General features: G+C 37.4%; 1 protein-coding gene across 10 annotated transcripts in view; it reads left to right on the top strand.

Moving 5' to 3' along the window:
- ATRX (ATRX chromatin remodeler) overlaps positions 1 to 13,566 on the top strand; it is a 139,942-nt gene that overhangs the window by 77,171 nt on the left and 49,205 nt on the right. For all 10 annotated transcript variants that reach the window (XR_006274471.1, XM_038415175.2, XM_038415176.2 and 7 more), the window contains 6 exons: positions 2,642 to 2,779; positions 3,475 to 3,650; positions 5,306 to 5,423; positions 10,683 to 10,813; positions 11,154 to 11,242; positions 11,426 to 11,598. Coding sequence is in view for 9 of the 10 variants with exons in the window: in XM_038415175.2 (XP_038271103.1) it covers positions 2,642 to 2,779; positions 3,475 to 3,650; positions 5,306 to 5,423; positions 10,683 to 10,813; positions 11,154 to 11,242; positions 11,426 to 11,598 (825 nt within the window). In the remaining variant the exon portion in view is untranslated. The remainder of the gene's footprint in view (positions 1 to 2,641; positions 2,780 to 3,474; positions 3,651 to 5,305; positions 5,424 to 10,682; positions 10,814 to 11,153; positions 11,243 to 11,425; positions 11,599 to 13,566) is intronic.

Genomic DNA, 13,566 nt, shown 5'->3' with positions numbered 1-13,566 from the left:
GGCTCTGGCAGCTCAGTTAATGCTTTGATTCCGGCCCCTTTGTGGGCTCCTTTGAGTCTGGTACCAGCCGAACTGTCAGCACTGGAAGGTCAGAATGGTGCCGGGACTATTGCGATGCCGTCCACGGCTGAGGCTTTAGCTTCGACCAGAAACTTGCTCTCGCTGTTGGTACCAGAGTTGCAGACAGTACAAGAGTTTGGTAGTGTTGGTGCTGGCTGGTGGAAGAGAGCATGTGGCCACTGGTTACTATTTGGTACTGGGGCCTTCAGTGCCATTTAAAGGGAAACTGGCCATGTTGGCTCAGTCCTTGTCTTCCCCACCCTGGCATTGGTCACTGGCACCAGTGGGAGCCACTCCTCCGTGATTGCCATGCAGAAACTGCTCCTCCAACAATTTTAAATGAATGGGTAACACAAGAGATTGGGCGGGGGGAAATGGAAAGGAGGATCTAGTTCAAAAACCTAAAACAGGGTGAAAAGACATTTAAAGATATACTGACGAAACTTATGTGCAGCCCCAGTGTTTGATTAATGTGCAGTTCTACTAATTGGGAAGCTCAAATCCCTGAATGCTTCTTTTTCTACGAGTAGGGAAATTAAAAGTTAAGGAAAAATCAGTATCTGTGGGAGGGAAGACGTCAACAACGAACTAGATATTCTGAGTGGGTTGGGAGTCTGGAAATCTGCCAGTTACCTAAAGTAGAGAACCATGGCGAAACTGTTTACCTAATATGTAATCTCCCTGCTACAGACAGCCTTGGCTTCCCTGTTTCATCCAGTAGGGTGGCCACTGAAGTATAACACGAGTGAAGAAAAGCTGTGAACTCTCTTCAGCTGAAGCTAAGGCAAAGATATGAATCTTACCTTGAGTTATGGGCTAGTTAATAAAAGATGGTCTGTGGATGTCATGTTTTATCCTTATTAAGAATAGAGGCATTGTCTTTTGAGTGTAGCGGACCTGCACCACTCTTCTGATGAATAGACCCTAAATAGTTCTTGGCTTTCTAATGGCTCATTGTGTTCTACCTTGTCTCCATCATGTCCAAACTCCTGTCCTTTTTCTGAGTTGGTCCTTCACAGCAGCATGGGAAAAATTAATGGCTGATCAAATGACAGTGACTACAAAGCAAGACAAATTAATTTTAAATTCTAAGTCTTTGGCTTCATGAAGGTGCATTGGGCAAGATACATTTAGTCATAAAGGAGTTGCCAGCTTATTCTTACTGATGAGGAAAGAATGGTCTTGTGACTAAAACACATGATTAGTAGCCCTGAGATCTGTCTCTATTTGATTTTGGGCTTCTTTGTGCCTCAGTTTTCTCCATTTCTAAAGCTGAATTAATACTTCTCAAGCATTTTGAGATTCTTTAATGGAAAATACAATACAAATGCATTGTGTTATTTAATAGGTACACCTTGAGCGATGGGTCTCTGATCCCAGCCTTAGCTTCTAGGAGAATGATGAGGATCTATTCTACAATGGCCTAGATCAGACATGCATATTTGTCATGAAAACGTACTAGTCTAAGCACAAAACCTAGTTATTTGGCTTTGACTGTGATAATGAAAGAAACAAATTGTATGTTACTTGTTAGAAAAGTCTGCTTGTCGTGGATGAACGGGCAGGTAGAATTTTGCAAAGCTGTATTGGAAACAAACTATCTTTGTGAGGGATTGATCAGGCGGCTGGGCTTCAAAAAGTTTTTCATATATTTTTTTCTCTCGTTATCTTGGCATCCGAATTTATAGAGGTAGCTGTAAATTTAAATCTTAAGAATTTTTGTGCAAGTTAAGTATCAAGAAGTGATTGAGATGTGTTTGGCATTAAACCCAATAAAAATGAAGTTGTTGCTTTGCTTGAAATTATGAAATTAATGTTATAAAAAAAAAAGTTTGGGGGAACTTTGAGCTGGGCCTTCGATATTATTTGACATCAAATAAAATTTGCCTTTTACCAGTGGGCAAATCAAGTTTACCACTTGGATAACTCATCAGGCTTTCAACTCTATCTGTTGTCAAGTAGGATATTGCATACTGTTCCGTTGTCTTCATACAGAATGTTGCTGTTGGACTTTGGTTCTCTTTATAACTTCTTATCAGTCACCAATAGATGGCAGTGTAACGTGACTTTAAAAATGTGTGCTTATGAAACTTGACAGGGAAAACGTGCATTACTAATATACATTTTACAGTGTTGTAGTTGTGTTGATTCCAGGATATTAGAGAAACAAGGTGGGTGAGATAATATCTTTTATAGGACCAACTTCTGTTGGTGAGAGAGACAAGCTTTTGAGCTACCCAGAGCTCTTCCTTAGGTTCAATAAAACATATTCCCTCACTCATCTTGTCTCTATAGTGTACGTTTAGACATTTTTAATAGGAATGTACTGTAAAATGTTTTGCTTAATTCTGCCCACTAATACATTGTGCACTATGCTATGTATCTTGGAAAAATTAACTACTGTGAATGCATTTGCAAGCCAAGAATATGGCTTTAATGCCCTTAAATCTAAAGAGCTTTAGTTAAAAATAGCATATGGTTGCCTGTTAATAGAGCAAAGTCAGACTCTTGTAGTCCGCGAACGTCCTAGTGGTTACAGAAAATAAAGTTAATTGCATTAGACATCTTGATTTTCTTCTAGGCCCTGACTTTGTTATTTGTGATGAAGGGCACATATTAAAAAATGAAGCTTCTGCTGTTTCTAAGGCTATGAATTCTATACGATCCAGGAGGAGGATAATTCTTACAGGAACACCCCTGCAAAATAATCTTATAGAATGTAAGTAAATGCTTCTGTAGTCAGTGCAGAAAACATTTTCTTCAATACATTTCTGCCAGTATAGTAATATATTATTATAAATATATTTAGTTTTGAAGTAGGAGAAAATAATGTGTTCCTGGTGGTACCAGACCACACCTTACAGCTAGTAGAATAATTTTCATTACTTTTTAGTTTACCTTCTGGATAAATGTATTAGAGATGTTTTAGCTATGTAAACTGTTTTAGAAATCTGATGCTTACATACTAAGTCACTCTTGGAAGTCTAGTTAATTTAGAATGAAATCCCCCGATAATGTGTGCCTCTACTGACTGCCATAATTTTGTTTTCAACTATTACAAAACCTACTATAAATATAATTTTGTTAAATCATTGCTTCTCTGCATGTTTAAGCCCACAGGCAAATAATAATTCCAAATAAGTCTTACATCAATGCGTCAGATCAACATTTATGCCAATTTTTCAAAAATGGTTAATACCTTCTGAAAATCTAAGTACATAGGTACCTAAATATGGATGGTAGATGTTTTACTTTAAGGAGTCACTTGGGAAAATTTTGGCCTTAAATTACCTTGCTTAACAGAAAAGAGTTTCTGAAAGGTGTACACACACCCATTCTCTGCTTTTCTTAAAACAAACCTTTCCATAGGAACTATTTAATTTTAAAGAACCGGAGTTGATCTTTCTCTTCCAGATCACTGCATGGTTAATTTTATCAAGGAAAATTTGCTTGGGTCAATTAAGGAATTCAGAAATCGGTTTATAAATCCAATCCAGAATGGTCAGTGTGCAGACTCCACCTTGGTAGATGTTAGAGTAATGAAGAAGCGTGCCCACATACTGTATGAGATGCTAGCTGGATGTGTTCAGGTATGGAAATACTTTACCTTCACGTTAACTCAAGCAACTTAATATTATAGTAATCTGTTTTCCTTTGAATTAAAAAATGTTATGGTCTGGGTCCTCTAAATTTGCATCTACAATTGCTATATACATAGTCCAGTAATTTCATTATCATTTTGACTCAATATATAGTTTTCATAACTAGTTTGAATTGTAAATAATTCAGAAATCCCATATAAACAGAAAATCTGTAAAAGCTTCACCGTCTTTACAAACCCTGTCAGTGCATCTTAGGCAGGACACATACAACTTGGAGAATTGTTTTCCTGACTTACTGGACAAGTAATCTGTATTATCGGGTAGGATATGAGTACTTCAGTTTTGAAATATTCTGAATTTAAACTGAAAAAACAGCCTGCCTTTTACTGTTCCTAAAATGTATGGTAAGATGGTGGTCCATAGAGAACTGTCTAACTGTTGAAGCTGGCTCTCCTGTTTCCATTTGAGAGAATCAAAACAGATGGAAGAGGAGGCAGGGGGGATGAAGACCAATTAGCTTTTTTTAAAAGGACGAAACACCTGTTGCCCGAAAGACAACTAAAAATAAGTAAATCTTTCCCTGATATTACTTTTTCATGTTTAGGCAGTTGCTATCATTGCCACAGAGAAGTTATAAATGATTATGAAGGGGCGTGATGGTGAGTCATGTGGTCATAAATAGGGAAGGGGGCTGGTCCATCAGGCAATGTCTCTATTTAAAAAAAAATAATAATAATAATACAAAAAAATAAAAATGGTCCACACTGGAAATTTTTTTTGGTATCTCCTGCACCAGTACATCTGAAAATGGAAAGCCACTCGAAGATACACAGTAGCAAGAGGGGCCTTACCCAGCTGAAGCTAAATATACAGTAGTACAGTAATGAAAAACAAGCCATTCCCACTGAGCTGTCCTGGTCATATCAGAAAGAAGGAAGGCAGCAACTATGAAAATCTTAATACACAAATAACGTAATATTTAAACATCATTAGATGTCCTAAACTAGTCCCTGGGTCCAACAAACTTCTCTTGGTTTGCCACAAAGGGAGTAGCCTGTGACAAACCATGGGGAGTTTGTTAGCCCCCAAACTGTCAACACACACCATTTTGAGGGTGAGGAGGCAGATGAAGAGAAGCAGAGACTGTAGGCAAGTGAATGAGGAAAGGGATTAGAAATAGCATTGCCAAACAAGCATTCAAAAATCATGAATCATACCCACCTTCCAAAATCATGAGTGGCTTTCCTGTGGAGTCACATTCAGTGTCCATAATACAAACACTGTCATTTGGGGCTCGTTCACCCAGACCTGAAGAAAGGTAACTATGCTGAAGAGAAGCAGTCACTGGAAACAACTATTGAAATTGCATTTGACACAGCAGAGACTTAAAATGTGTGCATAGAGGAGATATGTGTAGTCTGCAACCAGATGCACTAGATTAAATGGTCCTGTGCAGATGGGCTGGTATAATTGGCTTTCATTGTGTATTATAGTTTTTTCTCTGTGGTTAGAAAACATCCTAGAGGTGGCTTTGTGGTACATTTGGTCTCTTAAGGTGCCACAAGTTTTTAAACTCCGAGTAAGAATCCACTTGCTTTGTACACACTTATCTGTTTGACTAACATCCTTTTGTAAAATTACAGAGGAAAGATTACACAGCATTAACGAAGTTCCTGCCACCAAAATATGAATATGTTTTAGCAGTTAGAATGACATCTATTCAGTGTAAGCTGTATCAGTACTACTTGGATCACTTGACAGGTAGGTAACTAAAGTACACTTAGGTAATCATCATTTAATCAGTTTTTTTTTAATGTTTTCATAACACGCTATAAATGGTCCCTTTTGGTTTGCTGTAGAAGTCCATTTTGGCGCAGATGGTTACATATAACTAAATATTTACTGAAGAATACGAATACTTACATTTCTTGTTTGTGGTTCATTACTCCTTTCCTTTCTCTTCCTCCCCACAAATATAATTTAAGTAATTCATACATTATGTGGATTAATTGCTGGTACTCTTTAGGCAAACATGTTATTTCAAGTGGACTTTGGATTATTACACAAGTCTTTTACATTTGGAGACCCACATTTGTTTCATGAGAAAATTAGTTGATTTGATCCCAGACCTGGTTTGTTCTCAGAATCTTTCAGCATGCCTTTGTTCCAAGGACAGTATTTGTTAATCTTTCACATTATTCATTTGCAAGCATGATATGGAGTTGCCCTCTCTGTCTCATTCCACATCCCACTGATCTGGTAGTGAAGAGACTTAAGTTTGTCATTAGATTTCCGTGATGTCTCAGGACCAGTTTGCCTTTCTAATTTTTAACTTCCTTAGTATTTTAGAAGAAGCAAGGCCATACACAAACTTGTTGAATTTAAAAAATCTTACAGCTTGAGCAAAGGTATGTTCAAATGCTGTGAACTGCTGTGCTCTTGACTGTAAAACGTTGCTGGTTTTCTTGGGGCTTGCAGTTCAGCATCTTGCAAGATCTGCAAGTGTCAGCAACACTTCTAAAGTGATAGTGTTGTATTTACCATCAATAATGGTAACTCAAGGAGCTAGCAAAGGCCTTATGTACTCAGTGGCACAACTGGACCAAATTCCACAGCAGCAGCTCTAAAGTTCTACAGCAACAATCCCTAAACTCTGTAGCAACACTAATTTATTCTATCATAATGAAATATTCTTCGTGTTAAATTCTGTAGTTGCAGAATACATGGGGTCATGATGATGATACAGTCATATTTTTATCCAATGAATAACTTAGCATACATTTGCTTTTTAGAACTGCTACTAAATTAGTCCATCATGCAAATGTACTAACTTAATCTTTTTAGCATTAGATAGGCTGAAGTATGTGGCACAATTTAAATTGATTGTATATAGCTGCTGCAGTTACTGTTCATGATTTGTTTTGCTGTTGCTGTTACCCTCCCAAGTTTAATTAAAGAAAAGGATGATAAAAGATTAATTGCATTTTGTATCAAACTGTGATTTACAGCAGATGTTCAACTTGGATATGATATTCAGAGTGTTGTCTTACTTGCTTGGATTATAGTTGTGTGTAGTTTGCGGTGTCTTAACTAAATTGCCAGGTAGGTTTTCTTTTTCAAACTTTGTGTGGGCTGTTTCCTTTATTTCAGTTAAGATGCTAATCTAAACAGTCATCAGGAACCAGTGTTGGTAATTTCATTTCTAAAAATTGCAGGTCTAAAAACCAAAAGCTCTTTTTCAGGTTTTGTTTGCTTTTTTTTTTTTTTTTTTTTAATAAGGAGTAAAACCTTTATTTAAAAAAAAACAACAACAACCCTACATGAGTGTTTTTCAAAGCAGAACACATACAGTGTTTTAATAGTCTTGTAGAGCTCATCACTAATCAACCCTATAACTTGGTTTATTCTGTATTAACAAATTTATTTGAGCATAAGTTTTTGTGGGCTAAAACCCACTTTAGCAGATGCCTGGAATGAAAAATATAGTAAGCAGTATATGTATTACAGCACATGAAAAGATGGGAGTTGCCTTACCAAGTAGGGGGTCAGCATCATCAAGGCTCTACAACCTATCCTGAAGGATGATCCCTCACTCTCGCAGACCTTGAGAAACAGGCTAATCCTTACTTACAGACAGCTCCCCAACCTGAAGCAAATACTCACCAGCAACTACACACCACACAACAGAAACACTAACCCAGGAACCAATCCCTGCAACAAACCCCGTTGCCAACTCTTTCTGCATATCTATTCAAGGGACACCATCATAGGACCTAACCACATCAGCCACACCATCAGGGGCTCATTCATCTGCACATCTACCAATGTGATATATGCCAGCAGTGCCCCTCTACCATTTATATTGGCCAAACCGGACAGTCTCTACGCAAAAGAATAAATGGACACAAATCAGACACCAAGAATTGTAATATTCAAAAATCAGTAGAGAACACTTCAGTCTCCCTGGATACTCAATAACAGACTTAAAAGCGGCAATTCTTCAAAAAATTTGAAAACAGACTTCAGTGAGAAACTGCAAAACTGGAATGAATTTGCAAACTGGGACTGAATAAAGACTGGGAGTGGATGGGTCACTACAAAAAGTAATTTTCCCTCTGCTGATACTCACACCTTGTCAACTGTTGGGAATGGGCAACGTCCACTTTGATTGCATTGGCCTCATTAGCACTACAAAAGTAATTTTCCCTCTGATATTCACCCCTTCTTGTCAACTGTTGAGAATAGGCCACTTCCACCTTAATTGAATTGGCCTCGTTAACACTGACCCCCCACATGGTAAAGCAACTCCCATCTTTTCAAGTGCTGTAATATATGTACTGCCTACTGTATTTTTCACTCCATGCATCTGATGAAGTGGGTTTTAGCCCACAAAAGCTTATGCCCAAATAAATTTTAGACTCTAAGGTGCCTCAAGGACTCCTGTTACGGAATAACATGGCTACCACTCTGAAACCTCTATTCAATATTGGCTCTCACCTATATAAATGCACTGAAGAAAAATATATTTGTATTCTGTTTGTTACTACAACATTTCAAATGCATATCCTCCTAAAGTTATCAGTGTGCTTAAAAATAAGTCAGCTGTAAGTTTCATCGAAACAGCTCAGTAGGTGAAAACACACTGCTTCCTCAGAACAACTATTTTCTATGAAAGCAATAGAAGAAGTTTTGTGAAGTCTTCAAAACTTTTGCTGGCTTCTTATACGTGTGTGTTTGTCTGCTGAAATTTTTAGGCTTCCTGGTATAAACTGTGTTTTACCTACCATGTTACAAACAACATACCCTTAAAAATATGTATCTCATGGGGCACATACTGACTGAAAAATTAGCCCAGTGTGACTAATCTTTTAGTGCTATTACTTTGTTCTTATTCTGTGCTGCCACTGAAGAATTCCCTATTCGTTTACTGGACAGCAGTTGCTTGCACACCGTTTACTTTGTAGCTGATAGAAGGCAAACAGCCTGATCCAGTGCCCACTGAAGTCAATAGAAAGGTTCTCATGTACTTCAGTGGGCTTTGAATCACACCCCAGGGATGTACGATGTTCTGTGATAAGTCATTAGTGGGGTGTTTTTGTTGTTGGTTTTTTTGTTTTTTTTTTTTTTTGAAGACTAAATCTCCCCAGCTCACTCAAGGACTGACAGTGTCACAAATCTGTCTAGATCTTGAGTCTTCCTTGTTAATATCCATCCATATTGCTATCTTCTAAGCCATTTGACTGGTCCCTAAGTTAAGTGCCACTCTCTGCATTTGGTATTCCAGCAGTTTCAGCTAAGCAAAGTACCTTCTCATTTGTATTAGTTTAAATATCTGAAAAATGAATCCTACTGCTGAGGATGAAGTTCCAGTAGAAGAAATTTCTTTTTACCTGCAAATACAAATAAAAGTAAAAAGTTCAGTGTTTTATTGAAGTACTTTCAGATGTACTTGGGGGGAGGGATAGCTCAGTGGTTTGAGCATTGGCCTGCTAAACCTAGGGTTGTGAGTTCAATCCTTGAGGGGGTCATTAGGAATCTGGGGAGTTGGGGATTGGTCCTGCTTGAGCAGGGGGTTGGACTAGATGACCTCCTGAGGTCCCTTCCAACCCTGATATTCTGTGTGGTACAAGTTGCCACTAGAATACATAATCTTAGAAAGTTAGCTTTTACTCCAAATATGAAAATAGTTTTTCTACTTTTCATTAATGTAGAAGAAAATGTATCTGTAATAATTTTTTTAATTGCATGACAGATTTTAGAGGAGGTGGTCTCTTCTCTGTTTCTGTATCATGGAGTTAGGACATCTGAACTTAGCACTTTTGTAGGGACCCTTCCAAATCCATAAGAGCCATCCCAGCTATCACAGTGTTATTTTTACCTTTTATTAGGAACATAAAGGAATAATTATTACACAGAGCTAACTGTAGAGTAACTCCTTATAATGTGGCAAAAAGCAGCTTGCTATCATACTTTCCCTTATGCCTTCATTTTACTACAGTCTTCTTTATATAGCCTGTTGACTGAAATTCTTGAATAAGTTTTTGAGCCTGGTTCAGCCACAGGCATTTTTTTTATTCAGAAAATGTATGATTTTTTCAGTTATTTTGTTTAAACAGGCTTCACTGTACAGATAAGTCAGTTTCAAAAACTTCAAGTTGACATTGTTTCTTTGTCAACACTTTATGCCTGTGGTGCCCAACCTTATTACACAGGAGGGCCACATAAACCTAAGCACAAACTTGTGAGAGCCAACAGATTCTGTTTGTATGTATTTAGATATGTTGTTTCTATGTACAGTATTGTCTATTTAAAAATAAATAAAGAAATCCAGTGCATAAAATGTGTATCAGCATTATAGAAAACAGGAAAAAAACAGCAAAGAACACACAAATGATGTAAACCTGATGACAAAACGCTAATGAATCATCTGTTAGTATATTGTGTTGAAGCAGCCCGCAAGCCTTATGAAATGCTCTGGTGGGCCATAGGTTGGATACCCCTGCTTTAGGCTATTAAAAATAAAAGGATTTTTTTAATCCAGTCGTTCACCACAAATGCTGTTCACTTTTTGCAGCAAATTCAGCTTAGTCAATGAAAATAGACAAGATATTTACATCTTCTGGCTGTTTTACATTAGCACAATTTTAAAGTTACAAAATATGCAAGGAAATAGTTACATTTAACAATGATCTGAATTAATTGAAACTTTACAAAATCATAACATTTATATTAATCTTAGGGTTTATAAATAATTCCCATTGAAGAGAGAATGCACTCCTTTGTAAAAATGTTATCATGTAACTCATTATCAAGAAAAAGATGGAAATCTAATTTTGACCGTTTTAACTAGAAAAGAATCCTGTAACTAGGTAATTTCACCTCTTTAAAAGAGAAATTACAATGTGAGATGTGCACCTGGAGAGAACACTCTATACTAAACAAATGTGTCGTTCAAAGGGGGAACAGTATATGGCAAACTTACTTCAAGCTTTCATTCTATAATATAAATTTTATTGTCAGGTGTAGGTAATAGCAGTGAAGGTGGAAGAGGCAAAGCTGGAGCTAAGCTCTTCCAGGACTTCCAGATGTTAAGCAGAATCTGGACTCACCCTTGGTGTTTGCAGCTCGACTATATTAGTAAAGAAAATAAGGTAAATTAGATACATCAAAATACATACTTCTGCTTCTATTGAAATCTTTCCAAATAAGACGTGACGAATGCTAGGTAGATTTTTGGCAAATTAATGAAAATCTCTGTTGCTGTGGGGCACAGTGATTTTGCCAGCTATTTCACTTATGGCCAGTAATTCTCCCCCCCCCTCGGAAATTTTGTCATCATTAAAACATTTTGAAATGTTGATCTTTCGCTGAACTCTTGGTTTGTTTAAATGAAGAATAAATAGATGTTTAAGTGTTTTAATAGAGGCTTTGGTCTAGATGATGGTACTTGATAAAAGTCTGTATTCTAAGAATATTAATTTTGTTTTTCAGGGCTACTTTGATGAAGACAGTTTGGATGAGTTCATAGCTTCAGATTCAGATGAAACTTCAATGAGTTTAAGCTCTGATGATTATGCTAAGTAATTGAGCTTTTCTGTGTGAAACATACGTGCTTAACTTAAATTCTGTTAGATTTCTTTTCTTTTAAAGTTACAAAAATTTAAGCAATATTTGTGGGGTTTTTTGTTTTTTTTACTGTTACAGCTGTTGGATCTCTCACCTGCAGATTTTTAAATAGTGAACATACAATGTTATGTTTCTAGGAAAAAAAAATCCAAGGGGAAGAAAGCGAAGAAAGAGAGTAGCTCAAGTGGAAGTGGAAGTGATAATGATGTTGAAGTGATTAAAGTCTGGAATTCAAGATCTCGTGGGGGTGGAGAAGGAAATACAGAGGAACTTGCAAACAACCCTCCTTCGGCTGTAAAGTCAGATGAAGGTGAGTGTAATGCACAAGTAAACCGGGATATGATGCTGCATCATGTTGAAAAAGATGATCTTGACAAGGCTGGGAATTAGTGCAGTCCATGCTTATGCTATGCCTGGTTACAACTGATGATTCCTCAGTTCAATAAAGCCATTCTCCCCACCAATTCCCCTCCCCCCAAAACAAACCCTAATATAGATATACTTGTAATGATATATCTTTTAGAAAACAAAGGTAGAATCAGCCTAAGGGTGAGTTTGTGTTGTGACAGAGCAACTAACAATTGTTTTTCTTTTATTTTTGAGCAAAATACCTTGCAAGCCTGCTTCAGGTGACACAAACCAACAGTTTCATTCTTGTAAAACTTAAGGTTGATTCGGAGTAGAATTTAGAAGTGAACAATGCTGCTGGATGATAGATATATGTGTTAATTTTCACCTTCTAAATGGGGTCTATGAGGAAATCCTGAATGGAAAGATTAGTAACAACAATATTCTACATAATGCATTGATGCATCTGGAATTTTATTTGGATGTTGAGCTAGCAGATGGCTGTAATAGATCTAGAATTAGGTGGCTGTTTTGAGATTATTGTTCAGCCTGCAAACATCTGTAAACGTCGCTTTCAAATGGTTGTTTTTAAATAATCTTGTTTTCTGTTTCTGCTGAGTGATGGGAATCATTTGTAGGTAAATGTTTTGGCAGGTTCATTTTATGGGTTTAATAACTTTCCTAGATACATTACTCTTATGACAATGAAGTTGAATTCATAATTTAAATACATTTGTAAATTTATGTTCTCCCTTGTTTTTATGAACAGTTGTGATTAAAATACAGTTGTAAAAGGGTGGTGGTCCTTTTATATAGAGATAATATATATAGGAATATATTACCAGCTTTAATTTATAATAAGAAAAAAAACAATCTGTCATACCATTTCTTACTAATCACAAATCACTACATTGTTAGTGGGTAATACTAAAGGTTCTACTATCCACGACCTCATCTAACTTCATATGCATAGTTTTAAAATGGATGCTTGGTACAGTGTGAGTTTGAGGAGGGTTTGCCCTGTTTCCATCTTGCTTCAGATATAAAAGGTCCGCCTGCACTGTAGACTGCTGTGAGTATGTCTCCTGTGTGCAAGTCCTGGAATGAGATTAAGATGGGAATAGATGTGATCCCATCACACACATAAGTATAGGCTTGTCCCCTCGCACATGCAGGTATCATTTTGAACTAAGTAGCTCATTGAGTGGCATTTGACTCATCTGGATTTATTGGTGGATCTTGGATCGTGTCCCGGGTCTTGTCTGAAAGGATGGGGTTCAGTAACAGAAGGGATGAAGACTGCCTTCCTTTGTGTCTTCACTTCTCTTCCCATACAGGATCTTGCTGATTTCTTCCAAGAAAAAGTTGATAAAATACAATGTGACCTTCCCCCTCTGCTAGGCGTGCCTTCCCTTCTCTTCCTATAGTTCTACCCTCTTCCTCTCTCAAAGACACAGACGTTTCTCATCTACTGTCCTCCTCTAATTCCCCGGTGACCCCATGCCCTCCCATCTCCTGCTCACCTTCCCTCATTGTCATCCATTTCCTTACTCTTCTCCGATACTCTGACTCTCCTCTGGTTTTTTCTCCTCAATTCAAGCATACTTCAGTTTCTCTCATCTTAAAAAAACAACACCTTTGATCCATTTGCCTTTCCAACTACTGCCCCCTCTCCTTTCTTCCTTTCATCTCTAAGTTCTTGAACGTGCTGTCTACAGTCAGTCTCTGGAGTTCTTCTCCAGTCTACCTTCTGATCCTTGCACTCCACTGAAACCACTCTTGACAAAGACTCTCTAATGACCTCTTTCTAGCCAGAGCTCTGCACTAATACTCTATCCTTGTCCTCCTTGAGCTGTCAGCTGATTTTGACACTATTGACCGTGTTCTTCTAGAAATCTTATCTTCCCTTGGCTTCTGTGACTCTGCTCTT

This window comes from Dermochelys coriacea, chromosome 9, assembly GCF_009764565.3.
Source record: "Dermochelys coriacea isolate rDerCor1 chromosome 9, rDerCor1.pri.v4, whole genome shotgun sequence".
In the NCBI taxonomy this organism is placed as follows: Eukaryota; Metazoa; Chordata; order Testudines; family Dermochelyidae; genus Dermochelys; species Dermochelys coriacea.
Note: the sequence above shows the minus strand (reverse complement) of the source record. Positions and strands in the feature narration are given on the sequence as shown.